The sequence below is a fragment of the Dama dama genome, chromosome 1 (genome assembly GCF_033118175.1).
Source record: "Dama dama isolate Ldn47 chromosome 1, ASM3311817v1, whole genome shotgun sequence".
NCBI lineage: Eukaryota > Metazoa > Chordata > Mammalia > Artiodactyla > Cervidae > Dama > Dama dama.
Genome location: NC_083681.1, coordinates 23,056,295 through 23,077,929, shown reverse-complemented (window position 1 = coordinate 23,077,929; position 21,635 = coordinate 23,056,295). Strand labels below are relative to the sequence as shown.

Genomic DNA, 21,635 nt, shown 5'->3' with positions numbered 1-21,635 from the left:
TCTCTAGGCAAGAATACTGGAGTGGGTTGCCATTTCCTTCTCCAGGGGATCTTCCTAACCCAGGGATCAAACCCAGGTCTCCTGCATTGCAGGCAGATTATTTACCACTGAGCCACTACCAGGAGGGTAACTGAGGAGTGTGAGGGGTTGCAGACAGAGATGCTAGTGCTTCAAGTTGGGGTTTAGAAACCCCTCCAGCCCCACAAACGGGCCTCAGCAGGTCCAGGAAGCAACTCCTCTCCTGAAATTGTCTGTCTCAAGTTGTGTATATGTATGTTTGCTCGTTGCTCAGAAGAGGATCCAGAGCCTTTTATCAGCATGTCAGAGGCATCTGTGAAACCTGAGTTTAAGAACTAGTGGAGTAAAAAAAAAAAAAAAGAAGAAGTAGTGGAGTAGAAAGGAACAGATGGTCAACAGAACGCTGGGTGGGACCCTGACTGGCCGTGATGGAAGCGACTCTGGTGAGGAGCACTGCAGACGCTGCATTGCTTTGGTTGGGAGCACTGTTGACAAGCTCTAGACCCCAGAGTCCCCGGTCTGGAGCTCAGGGCGCCCTTGCCCCTTGCACTGAGTTTCTGGCTCACGAAGGCCACAGAACCGATATTCTGCTCGTGAAGGTCAAGGGCTTGACCGCGTGCTAGAGTTCTGGCCAGTCTCTGCTGGCAGGGCTGTTATTTTTGCCTGTACCCTGGACCCTGGGGTTGTTTTTGGCAACACAAAATCAAGATGATGCAGAAATTTGGTGGGAAAGCATAGAGTTTGCAAAACATTGTTGCTGAAATTGAGGGCTTTCCTTCAAAAAAAGAAAGGAAAAAAAAAAAGGCAGTTGAAACAGTGTTACTGAGTTCTTGGGGAGCCAAACAGATCAAGAGCCATTTGGGAGCAGGACTGAGTGCCTGTGGGTGGTGCTGGGACAGCAGGGCGGCGGCGGCGTCTCCTCCAGGCTTCCCCCCCGCCACCAGGGCGGCAGGTGACCCTCAGTGTGGAGCTGTCTCAGTGCTGTAGCGTGGGCTCAACGGAATGGTCTGAGGGAAACCAAATCTTAAATTTGCTGCCAGAAAGTAGGATTTTTTTTTTTCTTCCTTTTAATTTGGCCACACCTCACACAAGTGGGATCTTAGTTTCCTGACCAGGGATCAACCCTGTGCCCCCTGCATGGAGTCTTAACCACTGAACGGCCAGGGAAATTCCCAGAAAGTGGGCTTTAATACTGCCCTTTCACTTGGGGGTCCAGCACTGAAACAAGTCCCGAATGAATGTGTGAGAGTGCCCAGATGGGTTCTCCAGCTCCCACGGGCACTGAGCTGGTTCCTGTCGGGCGGGGGCCACCGCGTGTGTGTGTGCCTGGTCCCATGGGGAGGGGGACCACAGTGTGTGTGCTCTGCCACCCTGGACGAGTGCCAGTGTCCCCTGGCCCTGCAGCTTGCTCGTCCTGGGGCGGGCGGAGCTCGAGCTCCCCCTCCCGCCAGAGACCCCCGCCTGGCTCCCTCTGAGCCCATGAGTGAGTGCCGGCGGCGACACTGCCCCCCATGCACCCCAACCCGGCCGTGTGCAGACTGTGGTTAGCTGTGCTCTGGTCAGCGTTCTCCAGCACTACCGTGTGCTCGGGTGATTTCAGAGCAAGGTATTATTTACCCTGCTGACGTCAATGAGAACATATTATCCACTGTCCTTCTCTGCAGCCTGCAAAGAGCGCCAGAGCTCAGGGAACACAGCCACCGTCCATACTTTTCAAAATTCCCCCCAAGGCCTGATGAGGGAATGGCCCTGCTTCACCCACCTGCCATTCAGATCACCTGGGCTCTTAGAAAACAAGTTGTTTTTATTTTAATTCAAGAGGGTTGGAAAGGTAGAAACAGTACATTTTCCTTGCAGAAAATTACCCCATTTAAATTACGTTTGATACAAAGATCATTTATTAAACTGTATTTTAAGCAATTTTCTAACATTGAGTGACAGGTTACATTTTGATTTTTTTCACATTGGAGCTATTATGATTTGCATTCAAAATACCAAAGCTATTGAACTCACCATTTTTTCTTAGTAATTAAAAAAAGAAAGCACACAGAAAAAATAACTACAATTAGATTAATTTTTATCAAAAGTAACTCTTTCACAAACCAAACATCCAGCAAAGACCACCCTCCTCCCTTCAGAAATAAGCAAATAATCTTGCCCTTTCTACAAAGTGCAAATATCTCTATCACTTTTGTTTCCTAAATTGCAGCCCCCAAAGAGAAGCAATTCTCCTTTCTCTGTGGTTCTTTTGCCTCCAGAGATTTTGGTGGAGGCAGATTTCTTTCGCCATCAATAGTGGGATGGTATCACCACGTGAATTTCCTTGACTGAGCAAATCTTGAACAGAGAAGCATCGCACAGCCCCTAGCAAGGCCCAGTTATCTGTATTTGCTAATGTAACATTATTCCAATCTGGGGTCACATTTTTCCAGGATGTTATTTTGTACTTCTATTTTTAAAGCTCCTCCCTACCCACCCACTTTGCCTCTGAAGACAAAAGTATTCAAAGTATGTTATTTTTTTTTAACTCTATGGGCCTTCACTGTAAATATATTCCACCCCCCGCCCCCCTCAGGACTGTACTGAGCTCCTGATTCTTTTCTAACCAGGACCCTTTCTTGGGGTTGAGTCTGTTCATCTGCAATGGTGGCTAAAGCTGTGCAATTAGACCCCTTGGCATCAAGAAAGGGTGTGTCCTATTACCAACTTCTGCAGGAAATTATTTTATTGTGGGAGATAGAGAAACAAGGCATCTGACATGAGCCTGAGCATCTTCGGTTCACTGGACACTGAAAGACGGCTTCTGTGGGCTCTGTCTCCCTGGGCCTCACTCATGCAGGACTGTTACCTGGAGGACAGCTCTTCCACAAAAGCCAGGCAGCAGTCGATTGGGAATAAGGTTTCAGGGACAATGTCATGTTCACCCAGTGCTTAACCAACATGGGGGCTTTGCTTATATAGCTGTTTACTCGTGAGATGCCTCAACTGCTACTGAGGAGGGAAGAGCGTCCCAAGAGCCTCCCTCAGCTCCTCTACTCCTGAGCTCTGTGGCTTGGACGTCAAGTCTTCACAGAGCTTTGGTTTCCTCAGCCGTAAAAAATGAGGACTAACTGCTCAACTAGTTTCATAGTGCTGCTGTGAAGAATTAGCAGAGATCACTCATGGGAGTGCTGGGTAAATCAATGTACAAATAGAAGCTACTGCTCCTTTGGGACAGACGAGCTGAGCCTGGCAGGAACCAGCAAACCTACCCTGACTGCGGGCAGTGCTGCTGCGTCCTCAGTCTCTGCAGCAGCAGGTGCAGGACTTTGCCCAATGTGCTGAAATCTGCATATGAGATGTGGGCAAGACGGTGGTATAACTAGGGTGGCTGTGAGTCTTCTGGAATCAGCCAGGCTACCTTCAGGGGGAGAAGCAGTGAAACAAAGATGGGAGGGGCACTGTGAGGCCAGGGACTCAGGGTCCAGGGTCCGGGGGGCACTGGGGAAGGCCGACCTGGACCCCCTCATGCCTTCCAGAGGCCGCGGGCTGACAGACAGTGCTCCATCATCAGCCTCCTCCCTGAGACCACAGGCCAGGGAGCACCGAACTACCAAACCTGTCAGAAGGGATACGTGGATTTGTTAAATTCTTTTGGTCCCAGTTTAGAAAGAGGCAGATGATACTGTTCTTGTCTTCCACACATCAGTCTGAAGACAAGTTCTAGAAAAATTTCCAGAAGCAATAAAGTGATCAAAGATCCCTGCCTGTACAGTGACTCCAACTTACTACCTGTTCTCCAGTTTTTACCTTTGATGTCTAGGCACAAAGAGGCCGAGTGGCTCGAGTGGCTTCCGAGGAGGCAGTAGCGACAGCTGGGTTTAGGGGTCCAGGCGCAGCCAAGGTCAGCCCCGAACAGACCCCGCCACTGCTCTCGGGACCAGTGTTGTCAAAAGACCCCACGTATTGTCCCAAAGGAGAACAAATGTGAAAAACTAGCGGGAGTGAGATTTCCCTTAAGCCAACTGAAGTGTGACTCCTCATAGGGGTTTTAATGTAATTGTGGCTAGAAAATTCTGACCCCAACACAGAACCCAGTATTAACCTGGAGCTTGACAGCAGCTGGGAGGACCCTGCCGGGGAAAGCATTCACTTCCTCACGTCCACACGCGTGAACTGCCCGCACCTGAGCAGGGCCTTCTCTCGACCACAACACACTTGGACCCCTGACCGGCCAGAGCGAAGGCGGCTGCTTTTTACCTTCCTTTTGTATCTGGTTGGCCAGGCAGTCACGCTTCAGCTGTGAACACACCCTTCTTGCCACCTCTAGCAGTTAGGCAGAATTCATTTCTCTAAGAACCACCCTTTCAGGCAGAGAGAAAACAGCCAGTGCCGCCACGAGAGGGCGACACTCCCGCAAGGCGGCCCCCTCCCTCCCCGTCAGGGCCTCCGTCCCTCAGAGGCTCCCGCCAGCCCCACCAGACTGGCTCAGGTCACAGCTCCAACACTCAGGGAGAAAGGGACGCTGACGGTCTCTGTCCTTGGAGGCCAAGTCTGATGCAGGGAGGGGAGTCCTTCCACTCCGTCTCCTCGTGCTCCTTGACGGGCCCCTCATGTGGAGACGGGAGGATGGCTGCTGCGGAGAACCTCCTTCCGCCGCCTCTGTTCCCAAGGCGGCAGCGAGGGTGGGGGGCGTCCGCGTCGCTGTTTCGGGGGGACCCTCCACCCCCGCCTGCTGTGCTAACGTGCTCTGTTTGCCTTACAGGGACCAGCATATCAGCTGCACGTAAATACTAGAGACACACTTCCCCAGTTGGAAATTGCAGAACCTAGTGCTTTTTTCCCAAAGCATAGACTAATATCCCGGATTTAAAAAAGAAAGCATAAACGAAAAATAAAGAAAGTACCACACATATTGCACTTCTTGCTGAATGAAGTTTTTACCTCACGTTCGTCTCACCAAAGTGTCTTCCGAGGAGCCCGGTTTACAAGAGGGTGATGCTAAAGGTTATCATGCAGTAGTGTACACACACTGGTGTGAGACAGACCGCAAAGGCGTCGTTTCAGAGTACCTCTCTTATAAAAAGAGTAGTACTAAGCCTTCTTAGTGTTACTTTAGTATTTGTGAAGAGAAAACCGCTTGGAGGCTCACACAGGTCACTAGTCAGTGGACAGAGCAAAGGAGATGGTCAGATGGGGCTGGGCAAATGCCTGACTGAACAACAGAACCAGTCTCCTCTCACCAGCTTACATTTAAGAGAATACAGATCGTTATGGAATTTATTGATTTCTGCTTGAAATAAATGAGAAAAGCAAACAGGAGCTTACAACACAGTCCAACAGGACGGGTCATGCGCCTCGCCCGCGGTCTGCAGTCTGAACAGACCAGGCACTGCTGGGTGCTCCGGAGGGCCCACCCCTGGGGCCGTGCCGCTCCCACAGCCTCTGCTGCCCCATCCGTCAGCCCAGTGGTCCTGCTGGAGCGCCCAGCTTTCCTGGGCTCAGAGGCTCATGGCCTGGTCTGTAACTGCTATCCTGGGGACTCTGAAATGAGCGGCCCCCGTCCTCAATCTGGAAGGCATTTTAATTTCATAAATATTATAGCGCTTCTGTAGCACATTTTGGGAAAACACCCTTTAGTCTAAACAAATCAAGCTTGTTTTACAACTGGCTTATTTTGCAAAAACTTAGAACAGATTAGAGATCTTAACCAAAGGATCTCTTAAACGATGTTGCCTATTTCACAAAATCATCCATCTTAAGCATGAGGAGGAATAAACAATTCGTAGAAGGAACCTACTTCTTCCTTCTTGGGTTTCTGCTGCGTCTTATCCAAAAACAAAAACAAGTCCTCCACACCGCCCTCCCGTGCTCACACCGAGTCCAGCCCCGAGCAGAGTGCCTGCGGAGCGTCCCGACGCCCAGAGGAGCCGGCACGGAACCCGCAGACCCTGCACGCTTCTCCTCACCTGCCTGGACACACACTACAGAGGAAAGGCACCTTAAGGGTGTTTTCTAGATGCAGCATCAGTGTAGTATCTCTCTTCTCTGTGCTTTAAGGGAGATGCTTTGTGCTTAAGCGTTCATCTGCTCACAGGACAAGCCATTCTAAGGGACAGAGACGAGAGTCTTTGTAAATAATACTGAATTTGTATCACTTGGATCTTACTGTCCCAATGACAGATTACTCATTATTTCTAGGTTACACAGTCAGCTAGCTGTGGCATCTTTTTTCACATACTCTGAAGACTGAATTGTAAGGGTTCAGTTGTATGAGTAATATATCATGTTTGGCAGATGAATCTGTTCAAATGGTTAACACATCTGTGGTCTTCTGAATATTGCTGTAATACTTGAACATTTCATTACACATCAAAACTCTAAGGAAATTAAGGATGTGATTCCCACATGGTGGAAAACAAATTCTGAAGTGACTTTGGATTTAGCGTTGACATAAATGGAAAACTGTTGGTTTCTACGGAAAAGAAATTGTTAAAGCGTGATCTGGGGGAGGGGAAAGGCACAGCACTACCACTTCACATGGGAGATAAAAGTTCATTTTTCCTTGTCCTTAAAATTTCTAAGCCCTATATGAAACTGTCCAAATATACAAAGCTCAATAAACAACTAGCAACATCTAGTGTAAAGTCAAAGTAGTTATTACATTTTTAAAAGAGACACGAGGTCCTCGACAGACCAACTGCCCCAAATCGGAAGCCTCCACAGAAGACCGTGCGGGAAGAGCCCGTCTTCCCCGGCCAGGGCCGCTGCTCTTGACCGATTCTTGACTTTCCTGCCCCTGGTCTCCACTGCCGCATGTCTCTTGGTTCCACAGGTGACATCTTTGGGGGCTCTTGGGATACCCTGACACTCTGGAAGCCAGGCCCTCCTGAGGAGGTGTGTCACCCATGCTCAGATGGAGGTGACTGCCGGTCTCAGGAGTCAGTACCCGCTGTGACTCAGTGGACCCTGAAACAGAACTCACGCTCCACCGTTTTGAGTGATCTCGGGGACACCGTGCATCAGCAGCTCAGAACTTAACGATTCAGCGACAAAATACAACTTTATTTCCTGTGCATCAGTTTCAATATGTATTCTTGATTTGCCTTTGAGGAACATGCTGTTGCTTGGTTTCAGTGAAAAATATATTGCCTTTTTTTTGCCTGCATATAACGGCACATATTCTTTTTCCTGCTTTCACTGAGGTTTCCCTTGATGAACTGATATAGTTCTGTGTAAAACCTAGGTCTGGATGTCTTCTTCTTATGAAACTTTTGTTGGTGCCTCCGCTGAGAGCTCCCTCCACTTGACCTAAGGGCATGAGCTGCGGCGGACAACCGGTTACAGCACTTGCCACAGAAAACCACGGTGGGACAGAGCCAGCGGGAGGCGACACCTGGCTGGCCAGCCCTCCGATTCCAGTTGGGTGACTTGACTTCTTCCCCATCGGGGTGAGGGCGGGAAAACGAGCTTTTAAATTTAAAAGGCTGGAATAAAAACAGAAAGACAACACTCTTTTCACCCAAACCGCCTCACTTCCTGTGAAGCTGAGGTTAATTTACGAGGACGTAGCCGCTGTGCTGTGGGTCCACGGCTTCCAGCATTTCACAATCAAAGAGTCCGGGGAACTCGGAGAGCGCCAGAGGGTCGTAGCCAGAGGGGGCCTCCTGCAGTCCTGAGCTCCTGGGACAGTCCGGCCCGTCCATGCTACTCTGCGGGGTTCCATCCGCGGGGTACTGACCGGGAGCGGGGTGCTCGGGCTCCGGGGAGGACGCGCCCGGCAGCTCACAAGTCTGATAGAACTGTAAGGGGGCCGGGGCGCCCCGCGACTGCTGCTGCAGTGGCGGCGGCGGCGGCAGGGGCGGCGGGGCCCCGCGGGCCCCCGGCGAGGAGGGCAGCGGCTGCAGCCGCATCTCGGGGTACGGGCTGAGGAAGGGGCTGAACGGCATGTGCTCGGAAGCCGGCTCCAGGACGGGGCTCAGGGGCTGGGTCAGGTTGAAAGGCGGCGGCGGCTGGGAGGGCGGCGGCGTCTCCTGGTGGGGAAGGGGCTGTGGGTACGAGCTCTCTGCTATCTGCATCTGATTAAAATATGCCTGCAGCTGGGACTGTTTCTGGAGGAAGAGCCGCTTCTGCTGGAGTCTAAGTTGGCAATACCAAAAGAAAGAAGTTTAGGTCTTCTTCAGTGACGGCAATTCTAATGTAAATCCAGTATCAGTCATTAGCGTCCGTCCTCCCACTTCTCTCTTTCCCAAGGCAGGAAAAAAACAAAAAACAAACAAACAAAAAAAAAACGGGGGTAGGAACCAGTCATATTTGGTTTCTTAAACCCAAGCTTATTTTTTGTCCCTCAATTCTGGCTGATCCCTCAGTGCTCAAATGAACACAGTGAATTCCTTTTCTCTAAGACCCTTGGGTTTTTCCTCCCTTTGAAGCAAGGGGCTCACTCCTTCTCCTGAGGTTCTGAGGCGGGGGTGGGCCTCTGGAGGACCATGGATTAGGGGACATCTACCTTGCTCAGCTAGTAAAGAATCCCCCTGCAATCTGGGAGACCTGAGTTTGATCCCTGGGTTGGGAAGATCCCCTGGAGAAGGGAAAGGCTACCCACTCCAGTACTCTGGCCTGGAGAAGTCCATGGACTGTATAGTCCATGGGGTCGCAAAGAGTCCCACTCGACTGAGCAACTTTTACTTTCACCTTGGCCGAGATGCTTCTACTAGGGAGGCCGGACAGCACAGATTACTATAAGGGAGACTGGAGGCCTTCTTTCCAGTAACACCCTCTTAAACTGCATTAGCGCCCAGGTCCTGAATGCTTAGGTTTATTCACAGACCAAAGGGGAAACACCAGGAGAAAATGAAAACAAAGCAGGCTTAGGGCTGCTCTTCCCCGACAGGCCTAAATTCCATGGACAGTGGAACATCCGTGTTAGCATATGGAAACCTGTTGTCCTGGTACAGGGAAATTTTAAGAGGGAAGGACAACGCACCCAGCTGGAGTCAGCCACAAAGGAAGTGGCCTCTCTGGCTGCCACCGTCTCTCACCTATGTTCTTGCAGCTGCTGCTCCAGGCTCCGTGGCGGTTCTTTGCAATAAAGCTGACAGCTGTTCTGGGCTTTTGACAGAAGGCTGGGCTTCTAGAAGAGCAGAAAAATACAAGCATGACATGTTGTCATCTAGGACACAGTCATCAGCCTGTACTTCTGCCTGGAGGATGAACCCACGTGAGTCCTCCAGAAGCTGCAGGATGCAGGGACTGACACTTGCTCGCTGAGACCCTGGGAGAGCATTGGGTCGGCAGGCCTGGGCTGTCTCAGTTCTAACCTGCTTCACTTTCCTGTCTCTAAAGTCCTCCAGGACCAGGAGGTTCATGGGGACTAAAAACAATGAGAAAGGTGGAGTTAAATCTCTAGCAAAGGCACCTACTGAATGAGCAAATGATTCATTCTTTATGGGATCTAGTAGTTTCAAGCACCAGCAGAGAACTTAGGGTAGTTTTTGCTAAGTACTAAGAGGCATAAGGGCTTCCCAGGTAGCACTAGCAGTAAAGAAACTGCCTGCCAATGCAGCAGAGAAGTAAGAGATCCAGGTTCGATCCCTGAGTCAGGAAGATCCCCTGGAGGAGGGCATGTCAACCCTCTCCAGCATTCTTGCCTGGAGAATCCCATGGACAGAGGAGTCTGGTGGTCCAGGGTCACAATGAGTCGTGACTGAAACGACTTAGCATGCACGCAAGAGGTGTAAAACAGAAGCAAAGAAGCCAGGGTTCCCTTCCCTGCTGCTCAGTGGCAGCACCCTTTCCAGGGGTCTGAGGACAAGCTTTTTTTCTGCTGCTAAGATAAAGCATAAGGCTAAGTCTGAACATGTTTCTAGAAACTACGAACGCAGAGTCAGACCTGCTTGCCTATAAATGAATTAAGCAGCTATCCAAAATAAATACCAAGCAAAATAGGTTCCTGCTGTGCAGAGAGGCAGAGTGGGGATGATCACAGTGAGCCGGAGCAACAAGGGGGAGGAGGATCCCACCTGGCGTCGGTGCTGCAGGTACTGGGCCTCCAGGCTGTGGCGCTGGGAGAGCTGCGGGTGTGCGCTGCCCCCGGGGAGTGCAGACACGCTCTTCTGCTGCGGAGGCGCTTCCTCCTGGGGAGCGAGGGGGGGACACACTTTCAGTTTCCCACCTGGGAGAAAGTTTCAAATCTGAGTGGAAGCACCTTGGCAAACGTCCAAGGGGAACTCCAACTCTGTTAAGACTTAATCCTCAAGGCTTTTATGTATCTAGTAGGCTGAGGGTCAATCACTTTGCAGAAGAGGAATATGGGCTTCCCCAGATGGCTCGGTGGTAAAGAATCCACCTGCCAATGCAGGAAACGTAGGTTTAGTCCCTGGGTCGGGAAGATCCCCTGGAGGAGGAAGTGGCAACCCACTCCAGTATTCTTGCCTGGAGAAGCCCATGAACAGAGGAGCCTGGCGGGCTACAGTCCATGGGGCTGCAAAGAGTCAGACACGACTGAGCAACTAAACAACAGGATGAATGCATGCTGTTTACCCACAGTAAACGATGACTGAGTCAGTACGGGAGCAGAGGCCCTGCCGTTACCAGCAGTTTATTCCTTTCATGTGGGCATCAAACGCTCTAATATTCCTGATGTACTGAACATGGGCTCACATAAAATGAATTACATAAACAACCATATTTTTTTTAACTTTTAGCACAAATAACTCACGATATTTAATGAAGTGATATCACATCAAAAATAAATGGCAACAAGCTTCTCATTTATGTTATTACTGGTAATCTGTGTGTGTGTATGTGTACATGTGCATGGTAGGGGGAGGGAGTTCCAGGGAGACTCTAAGAGGGAATCCATATAGAATCTGTGTGAAAAACCGCACAGAGTATGAGCGTGTCTAGGTTTCCACGTGGTGTTGACCACCTGGGCCAGTGGGGATGGGCCTGCCCAGCCTGTCAGGCAGACACCCGCAACACAGAAAGCTTTTAGGCTGCAGGCTTTCCAAAAGGACCTGTCTGCTCCAGGAGGAGGAAACCCTCTGAATGAAATGACACACCTTCAGGACAGACTCACGCCTCGTTCTCACACAGCCACGGGGGCAGGGCCCAGAGCACCCACCTGCGGGCAACTGCTGGCCAGGTCCTGGAGCTGAGCGGCAGGAGAGGCCAGGCTGGGGTCTGCTTCTGAGCCCATCTGCTCATAGAGCAGCTGTACTTTGTTCAACTCTAGGATTCCTTTGGTTCTAGCCAGATTCTGAAGATGTTGTCTAAATGCTACAATTCCTGAAAGAAAGAACAGTGGCCAAACGGTTTAAATAAAACACAAGGCCTTTCAAGTGAGCACAGGTATGAAACCAACATGGCAACGGACCCCAGTGAGCCCTACAACAGAAGCGCTTAGAGCCAGTGGAGAGCGCACCTTGGGTGAGGGAGGTGTCTGACGCCCGGCGGCCCTCTCTGAAGCTCACTGGAGACCTGTTGTGGGCCTCGCGCTTCTGGGCACTCAGGGCCTGCATGGCGGGGTTGGCAGGTCTCAGGCTCACGAAGGGAGATGTCACGCGGGGTGAGGGTGGGTTGGCTAACATCATGTCCTTGAGGGAAGGGTTGTCCTCAAGAAAGTGCAGGTCCCTCTGAACAGACCCCATATCATACTCAGAGTCCACACTGTCAAGGGAGGGGTTGTCACTCATGGAGAAAATTTTCCCTTGAAGAGAAAAAACAAAAACAAAACACCAATATGACCACCAATAAACAGCATCTTCTTGGAACATGGAATACAAAGCACGGCCAGTGTGAGTTTCCACAGCTACCATGTCTTCAACCTCCAACCAGAACATTTTTTCAAGACTTCTTTACATGTCAACTGAGTCAGCTTTGAATGTTGTGGGGGAAAACACTTCCAGAATTTGGGACCGTATGATTTTTGCCACTCCAGAAGAGCCAGAGTCCTTATGAGTTACGTAGCTCTCGGATGAGTCCCGGGAGTTGGGTGTAGGGGGTGGGGGACAACTCACAGACATTCCAGTTTAATCTCTGTGAGTTGCTGAGCAGACCTAATCTCAACTCCTGCTGAATGCTGTCCACAAAGGAACAGGACACAAACAACATTCCAGGAGCTGGCTGGTATCACTACTATCTCCTGGAGCAGACGACACAAGATGCTGCAGAGACTCGACCCGGTGCTTACTAGAAATCATACCTGAACCAGGCACCACGACCAGCTGATTGGTCACTTCCGACAGCGTGTGCCGCCTCTGCCCGCCACGTGTGGACTGGAAGGCGTCGAAGGCCTGACTGGGGTCTTCCTCGGCCTCGCCTTCGGTCTCCAGCCCTTCGTCAATGGAGGTCTCCATCATGTTGCTCGGCAGGGACTGGCACCCCTTCCTTGCCAGGACAGGAGGCACAGGGTCCAGGAGACAGCCGTTGACCTAAACGTCAGTGGCAGAGGGACGCGAGAGGAACCGTCAGTGGCTGCGACATTTGAAAAATCCACAAAGGCAAAAATGTCAAGAGACCTGCAGCCAATCAGAAATTAAGTAAAATATTAAAAATGTCCATATTTGTTACCAATGACAACTGTGGAGACTAGAAGTTACGGCAAGTCAACTGCAGCGCTAAGAGACACAAGCCCATTATGTCCCAAACTGGCGCTGCCGCCCAGGCTTCTCTGAGTCATCATTATTACAATAAACAATTTTTTTAGTGGTTTCCAGATGAATAGGGCATATTAGCTTGAAGCCTACCAGTTATTATTATTTTTAAGAAGGGAAATGAAGAGGGGGAAGATGAAATTAAAAAACATCCTACTGCATGGCTCATAGCTAAGAAAAGAGGAGTCATCAGCATTCTTCTAATTTTCAACCACAAAACATACAGGGAGGCTCCAGATATTTATGTTCAGAATCTAAGTGCCTGCACATTTGATTTAATCTTCAACTGGGTCTATGGACCCCAGGAATGGAAAAAAGAATTCTTTAAAGATGTACATACCACAAAAAAGAGTGGAAAAAAAAAAATCCAAATGGCAAATGGCCAAAGCCTTCCATTATAGAATAACAAATGACTCAGAGGCCCGGAATTCCAGCAGAGGTTAACGAGCACCAAGGCTCTGAATTCTCTTTCCTCCAGCAATATACCCGGTGTCCACGCTTCCTACCCCAAGGGGAAGAGCTCGGCACAGCTCCTGAGTGAGAACTCTGCCTGCCTCTGCAGCTGCCAAGCAAACCACCTCGAGGCGGGCAGGAGCGGCACACAGAGGGGAGTTGTGGTTTCAGCTCTTCTGGCTGTAAAAGCCCCAGTGAGGAGGCAATTATTTACCTCATTACCTTAACCATCCCCCTGTGGACACCAATCCAGTTTTCTCCTATGAATAGCTGCTCAGGAGCAGCCAGGCGCGAGGCTGCGTTCCCAGCAGCACTTTCACCTGGAACACACCCGCGAGAGCTATTGTTTCCTCTGGAAGCAGGAGCAGCTCACGCGTGTGAGAGGGGACGTGGAAACGGCCGTGCCAGACGCAGGCCACTTTCCTCTTATGGCAACCACTCCGGAGGCGCTGCGAGGCCCTTTATTTGGAGAGGGAGACTTGGGTGACTCAGATGGTTGTTTGCTTGGGGGAGGGGACAGTTATTCCATAAAAAACTGTTCTGGGGCTGGAGCCATTACTAGGATAAGGCAGCTAATGCACTAGAAGGTTTTAAAGTGACAAGTGGTCGTTCAAAATGAAGGATGACAGATGCTCTTTTCCTAGACTGAGACGGATCATGGCACTAGGAAACAACAGCTCTGAATGCTGGCCAGCAGCAATCAGGCCCCCCTTCACCCTTCCCCAGATGAGTGTTTCGTTTTGAGGACAGGACTTCAAATACAGTGTGAGTGAAAGGTACATTTTCCAATAAAGTGCTTTCGCCTTTCCTTAAACTCGATCAATCACTTCACTTCTGATAAGAGACCTCACATGCAGTAGGTAGCATACACATAGGAGTCAGACCCTCAGAAACTCCACCGCTAATAACACCCCTGAGCTTACCACAAATACAAGATTCTAGTACAGGAGATTGGCAGACTGTTACAGACTTAATGTTTGCATCTCCCCTTAAATTCATACACTGAAGCCCTAACCCCAGTGTGACTGTATATGGAGACAGAGTCTCTAGAGAAATGTAATTAAATCAGGTCTTAAGGGTGGGGCCCTGATCTGGTAGGATTAGTGTCCTTACACAAAAAGACCCTAGAAAACTCTTTCTATATATATGAGAGCATAGAGGAAAGGCCATGGAAGGACATGAGAAGGCAGCCCTCTACCAGCCAGGAAGAGCCCTTACCAGAAATCATACTGGCCACAACCTTGATCCTGGACTTCCAGCCTCCAAGAACTATTGCGAAAATAAATTTCTGTTGTTTAAGCCACCCAGTTTGTGGCATTTTGCATGGCAGCCTGTGCTAACACTGCAGACTAATGCATAGTACTAGCCAGTGAGTCTGGAGGCTGGAACATGCCTTATTTAATTCATATCTTAAGTGCCTGGCAAGTTCAGCATATGTTGAAGAGGATAAAACCTCAGCTCTTATTAAAGCAAGTTGCTTAACGTCTATAAAGCTCATTTTTTCCCACTTGTAAAATGAGAGTAAAGTTTTCCAGAAGGGATAACTAAAACACTGTATATATTATCATCATTTCTTGGCTGAAGATAATACTTTATAACAATAAAATTGTTTAAAGCATGAGAATAAAGCAACAATTTCTTTTAAAGCATTTTTACCATCTTGAGGCAAATTAAAATAAATAACCAGGTAAGGAAGGAAAGAACTGGATAACCCCAATTCTGGAAATTTATCCTCAGGAAATAATCAAAGGTATAGTCAAAAATTTAGACACAGGGATATTCATATCCCTGAAGCATATATAAGGCAGCAAAAAAATAATTTAAAGTACTTGGTGTCTAAAAATAGGTGAGTAGTTAAATAAGGGTACATCTAATATAAAGCAGTTGTTAAATATAACCCATGCTTTCAAAGATGATTTCATGGTATGGAAAAAAAAAAGCCCATGATATTATGTAAAAGCAGGTTTGAAATTATATATAATAGAATAAGATTTTGTTTTAACAAGACTACCTACGTGCTGAGTCACCCTATACTCATCCACCCACCCATCCATCTATCTATCCACCTATAACATACTCTAAGGAAACATGTCAAAAATGGGCTTACCTTTGTTTTGGGTAGGGGGATCATGAGTAAGTTAATTTTTTCCTTAATCCCTCTCTGAATTTTCTGTGTGTGATTCTGATTGATGTATTTTCATTATAAATTTAAAAATTCAAATTCAGAGGAATTTCTCCCCTTGACTAAGTCTTAGAGGTTAACGCTATTAAAGGTTTTTGACGATCCTTTTTAGACTCTGTCTTATGTGTGCTACCTTTATAATTAAAATATTAAAAATGTCAATAGATGTGGAACAGCTCTACTACCGTTTCACAGTTTCCTTCCACTCTCCAGCTATGAAGAAGGTAACTTGGAAAATCCTTTTATTATAACCTCTAATAAAATGTTAAAAGTATCTGTGAGTGTGTGGGTGTAAAGTCCATTATCCCCCAAAAACTCTCAAGAGAGAGAGACTAACCCTGCAGGCTTGCTCTGCCCCCGTATGGGCCTCTGTGCTTCCTGGAGGTCGTGGTGACTGCTCAGAGTTGGATGACTGTCTCAGAAAGGTGCTATCTTTTGCAGCAATCCCAAAGCCATGTTTCAACACAGACTCCCTGAAGGATTTTACTGACACTTTTAAGTTGAAGTTGAAAACTTCCGGGAGGGGAAGAGAGGTGAAACCTCTGAGACGCACAGTACCTGCCACCAATTTCGAGCAGAAATGATGGAGCAACACAGTGGTCACTCGGCACCTTCGAGACGACAGACAGGCGCTAGGGTGAGGGCATACGAAGCCAGACCAGCAACAAAGGGCCAGTATCTGTCAGAAGGCTTTGCGTGTGCGCTTGTTTATGGGCCCCAGAGAGAGAGGTGCTGGGGAGGGGAGAGGCACAGAGAGCGCCGCTGACATAAATGAAACAGTCCGCGAATACGACAGCAGACGGCTACGGCCTGGCCGGGCGCCAGGGTGGCCTGTCAGTGTGGGTGGCCGGTTCCAGCGTGGCATTGCTCTTCCTACAAATGCAAATATGCCATCTAGCTTCTGTCTATATCTTTCACAAAATCATTCATTTCCTGTCTGTTTCCTGGTTACGGTAACAATCACAAGCTTTAAAAATAGCCTGCCCTATATAATACGGCAGACAGTGTGCCCAATCTGTGTTTTGGGCCTGATGCCCTTACAGCCAAGCTTTCAGCACACTGCATTTTAATTTTTTTTTCAAGGGAATTAGATTTTAAAAATAAATGAATGATGTTGTCCCAATTTATGTCTAAATTTCCGGGTGGGAGTGTAACAGCAGTTGATGAGGATCTGAACATGCTAGGCAACCGCAGGCAGAGGAAACAGACTGTCCACAGGAAGTGGCCTTGTCCTCAGGGACACGGACGCTAACTCCTCGTGGTCAGGAACCCAGCTTAACACCTGCTCACGGCAGCCTAGCTTCAGGCTGCCTTGATTACCCTCTAGCTGAACTTTACTTAACTCCTGAATCAGCTCTACCTCTGTTTCTGAAAATGACATTCACCTTCCTGATCCTCAAGGCTCATAATGCTGTCCTTGGTTTGGACTTCTAACAGTCCATCAATGTTACCTGTGCAATCTCGTTCCTACCGTCGCCTCTTGTCCAGTCTCACGGGCACCACGTGGCTCAGTCTCTCATCAGTCTCCCCTGACACATGCTCTAACCTCCTACTGTCCTTGTCACCAGAACCTCTCCCGTTCAAGGCAGGCTATGGGCATTTCCAAGATTACTTCTGAAGTACAACATGGATCATGGTGCTTCCTCATCAAAAAATCTTCAGTTGTTTCCTACCACCCTGGAGAAGTCCATCTGAGAAAAACTCTCCGGATAATACTGAAACATGTTCCCATGCTGAGAGCCTCGGACTAGAGACAGTCTATCTCCTTGGTTTTGCCATTCAAGGCAAGGCTATTTGTCTTTATTTTGTACAACTCCCCTTCATAGGCCCACTCCCTCAGCCATGCTGAGCTCGGGCTCTGACCTGCAGGGACGGGGCTTTCCTGACATCTCCCCTCCACTGAGAGAGCCATCACACCCTTGTTTCCATCCATCCTGATTTCGTCTTTTAATTCCCAGCTCTGACAGTTAAACCAAAGACATTACTGATCAAACTGGAACTGTCTCCTAGTCTTGCAGCGTTTTAATTTTTGTCTCTTTAAGGGACCAATTATGTATCAATTTATTCAGTTCTCGGCATCACTGCCCTTAGTTATGCATCATGTCTCTTCTGCTAGACTACAGACTTTGAGGCAGAATTAATGTCTGAGTCATCTTTTTATTACCTAATGAGGCTAAAAAGACAGGAAACCAATATTTATTGAGTATCTACAATTTGCCTAGAACCTCATACACATTCTCTAAATTAATCCTCACAACCGTCTCATAAAGTTGGTATCCTCGTTTTACAAGAGAGAATGTAAGTTCAAAGAAATCAGTCACTTTGTCCAAGTTCACACAGCTAGAGAAGAAATGAGTCTATTTTAAACATACTCTAAGACCTGCCCATTAATGTGATCTTCAGTATATCACTTGATGTTAAGTATATAAAATAAATAAGAAGTGAAATAAATATCACTGGGCTTCCCAGCTGGCTCAGTGGTAAAGAATCTGCCTACCAAGCCCGAGACCAGGGTTTGATCCCTGGGTCTGGAAGATCCCCTGGAGAAGGAAATGGCATCCCACTCCACTATTCTTGCCTGGGAAATTCCATGGACAGAGAAGCCTGGCGGGCTACAGTCCAAGGGGTCATAAAGGAGTCAGGACATGACTTAGCAACTAAACAACAACAAACATCCATTAAATGAGAGAAGCTATCATCTTCCACATACTAAAGGCCAACTTTATACAGCACACCAGAATAAACTTCTCTCCTTTAGGTATGCTCAAACTGGACACAAAGAGATATTCAGTTGAACAAAAAAGGCTCATCATTTTGTAGCTGCAGCACATGCAGAGGAGGGGCCATAATAACAGGCAAAGCCGAAGTCAGCACAATAGTCACGTTTTTGTTTCCAGAATTACAGTTGGCTTAAAAAAATCCAAAACCTATGAGGGATCTAGAACTTGTGAGAAGAAACTGGTTAAGGAAACAGAAGGAAGAAAGATTCTGAGAAGTACACGTGAGATCTGACGAGTTACATAATCGCGGGGAGGACAAGATGGAGAGGGAGCCGAGGTTGTCTCTGGACACGTTTCTCGGGTCTTCTGCACAAAAACAACACTCCTGAGTGCCTTGAGGAAATGACAAAGTTCAGCTAAGCCAAAGTACAACGTCTGCGGACCACGCTGCCGGCTCCAGCCAACCTGCACGCTCGGAGTCTCTCAAACACGTCCGTACCTTTGGAGTGTCGACACACTCTTCCTCCATGAACGCTGCCTCTGCCTGACAGCCAGACGCGGGAAACGCGAAGGCGTCCACGGTGGATGCCTGTGGGAGGAGGGCAGATCGCATCGCTCGCACGCTGGGTGAATGCACGGTCACTGGGAGCCCCACGGTCTGTGCCTGTAAATATGGCAAGAATGGAAAGTTTGGGAACATTAATCCTCTCTCTATATACATAAATGTACAAATCCCTTGAAATAAGACGATTCTTCCTGGTGCAATGAAAGGATAAACAGTGATTTGTTGGGAATTCCAGAAAAGGCGTGATGAAGTATGTACAGGTGTAGGTATCAATCTGAAGCAGTCTCTGCCATCATTCTGAGACAGGTTGTACAGAAATTCGTTCCTGTTCCACGGCGAGGTGCGTGACTTTCACAGAGACGACAAGAAAGCTAATCTTTTTAAGGAAGGTAAGGATGTTCTTTTTTCCCCAATTCAACAAACATGTATCATCTGTATCCTTATATATAGTACTCTGGAAAGATACAAAGAAGCATAAAACAGTCCCAGTCTCAAGGAGCAGGAGCTCAAAATGGAACCAGAGATAGACACACACACAACTAACCGTAACACAAGGTATACTGCAATAAGGGCCATCTACCTGCATCTTTTTTTTTTCTTGGCAGGGTGTGGGGTGAGATGGTACATATTTCTTGGCAAGGCTGTGTGTGAAGAGGAAGAAGAGAGAAGCAGCAGCTACTTGGCCGGGGCAGGAAGGTCCGTCTCTGAAGGAGACGTGCAGACTAAACACAGCCTGCTTGTCCAGCAGAAACAGAGATGCTTACTGCTGAGCAAGTTATGTTCATGAAGTCAGCCTACTCTAGAAAGTCCATTCTCCATGTCTCCTCCATTAAACCCTCTAAGTAAACAAGTATTAGAAACTCTTCCTTTGAAAAATCATTTAAAAGAGATTTTCCTTTATGACAATGGCACGGATTGATTGAGAAGATGACATTCCTGGGTAATCCTTTCCTCCCCATCTCTTTAGAACTGGCAGAATAATTTCTTAGATCTCTTTTGAACACAACAGACATTGTAAAACATCGGAGGGAACAATCATTATACCAGTTTCTAAAAGGCAGAGGAATGGCCTATATTTTTTCTGCCATTATCACTTCAAGAGATATAGGATGGTGAGTTTTAAATTGAAGCAGATGAAAAGGAACAGAATGGTATGATTCTAGCTTTTCCTTTCCCAAGACCCGGGTTTGACTCCTGACTCCATTACTTACTAATTGTGTGAACTTAATCAGTTATACCTAAACTTTTTTAATCTTATTTTCTTCACCTTCTAAAAAGGGCATAATACCTACTACATAGTGAAGTTAGGGTTGTAAAAGGTAACATGTAAAGTCCTTCACTCAGTAATGTTAATTCCTCTTTTCTCCTTCTTTCTAAAGTCTTAGAATGATGACACAATTTAATATAGGAATTACACTGCAAAATGAATATACCCTTTTGTTCTCAGATACTATCTAATGGTTCGCTGTTAAAATTTCAGACTGATGGTTTTCAATAATGGGGGGTGTGTTAGAAATATACTTTATCCTTGACTATACCTTTGAATATAGAATATGCTTTATACTCCAACATTAACATCATTAGATATACTGCATGAAATAAAGAATAAAATATAGCAATAGTAAGTGCTGGTATTATATGGATGCTAAAAAAAAAAGAAAGAAAATGCACTATAAACATTCTGAGCATGATAAAGAAATAGCTTTTCTTATATCACTGCTCCTCAGGTCACTTTGGAAACTAAACATTTTTTTTTCCCCTTTCCAGCACTACTCATTTAAATTAACTGTTTTAGCCACAATGTAAAAATTAAACTTCCGAATAAAGTATATTTGATATAATCTCCTTGCTCTTATCATTGTCTTTTCAATCAAAGGATAAAGCTAAACTTTTGATTTCTGTTTCCTAAATTCACTTGACTGCTCCTTCTCATGAGGGCAGAGCATTACGTATGGACACCTCACTGGAAATGAGACGCTAGGACACGGTGTTCTCACTTCCTACCTCTTCTTAGCTGCGACTTTTTAAACGGCAGGATTGTGCTGGGCCAGATCAAGCATAGCACATTTTTCTTGGCAACTTTCACATGCAACCTGGACCACAACAGCTTACCATGAACTTGGTAAGGACAGAGACATAACACATTTTATTGTGACTATCACTTCATAGGAAATACAATGACAGATTTAGAGGTCTGCTTTTTAGGATTCGTGCAATCATGGAATTAAATAAACCTTTTTGGCACAAGTTACAGTATAAGTATCCATACAGCATGCCCAACACTAAGAAGTGAAGTAAATAATATGTTATAATAAATAGATGGTTGATTAATATCCCAAGCAAGCAGATATTACCAGTTTCTTCAAGAGTGGCCATAAACACCATTGGCACATGAAAAGATGCTTGACATCACTAATTATTAGAAAAATGCAAATGAAAACTACAAGGAGATACCCCCTCACACTGGTCAGAATTGGCCGTCATTAAAAAGTCTTCCCTGTGGAGAAGGAAATGGCAACCCACTCCAGTATTCTTGCCTGGAAAAGTCCATGGACAGAGGAGCCTGGCAGACTGAAGTCCATGGGATTACATGACGGAGCATGTGTGCACAAGGGTGGAGGGAGATGGGTTGGTAGCAATAAAGTGGTAGAACTAAAAAAAAGAAAAAGTCTTCCCTGGTGGCTCAGACAGTAAAGAATCTGCCTGCAATGCAGGAGACCAGGGATTGATCCCTAGATTGGGAAGACCCCTTGGAGAACAAAATGGCAACCCACTCCAGTATTCTTGCCTGGAAATCCCATGGACAGAGGGGCCTGGTGGGCTACAAGTCCACAGGGTCTCAGAGTTGGACACGACTGAGTGACTAACATAAACAAAAAGTCTACAAATAAATGCTGGAGAGAGTGCGAAGAAAAGGGAGTCGTCATACACTGTTGGTGGGAGAGTAAACTGGTGCAGCCACTATGGAAAACAGTGCGGAAGTTCCTCAGAAAACTAAAAATAGAATTACCACATGCTCCAGCAATCCTACTTCTGGGTGTATATCCAAAAAAACCCTATAA

General features: G+C 47.3%; 2 protein-coding genes across 4 annotated transcripts in view; one reads left to right on the top strand and one right to left on the bottom strand.

Annotated features, from left to right (window-relative positions):
* The window catches only part of PPP2R1B (protein phosphatase 2 scaffold subunit Abeta), a 34,387-nt gene extending 30,506 nt beyond the window's left edge, over positions 1 to 3,881 (top strand). Inside the window, exon 16 of the mRNA XM_061144547.1 lies at positions 3,801 to 3,881. Within this exon, the coding sequence (XP_061000530.1) occupies positions 3,801 to 3,866 (66 nt within the window). The 3' untranslated portion in view covers positions 3,867 to 3,881. The remainder of the gene's footprint in view (positions 1 to 3,800) is intronic.
* SIK2 (salt inducible kinase 2) overlaps positions 1,803 to 21,635 on the bottom strand; it is a 130,194-nt gene continuing 110,361 nt past the window's right edge. The window contains exons 9-15 of one of the 3 annotated variants that reach the window (XM_061144498.1): positions 18,508 to 18,672; positions 12,203 to 12,431; positions 11,423 to 11,707; positions 11,123 to 11,286; positions 10,020 to 10,133; positions 9,039 to 9,130; positions 1,803 to 8,136 (exon numbers count right to left, since the gene is read on the bottom strand). In XM_061144498.1, the coding sequence (XP_061000481.1) occupies positions 7,551 to 8,136; positions 9,039 to 9,130; positions 10,020 to 10,133; positions 11,123 to 11,286; positions 11,423 to 11,707; positions 12,203 to 12,431; positions 18,508 to 18,672 (1,635 nt within the window). In that variant the 3' untranslated portion in view covers positions 1,803 to 7,550. Of the gene's footprint in view, positions 8,241 to 9,038; positions 9,131 to 10,019; positions 10,134 to 11,122; positions 11,287 to 11,422; positions 11,708 to 12,202; positions 12,432 to 18,507; positions 18,673 to 21,635 lie in introns of all 3 variants that reach the window. The other 2 variants (XM_061144517.1, XM_061144508.1) reach the window with 2 other exon arrangements.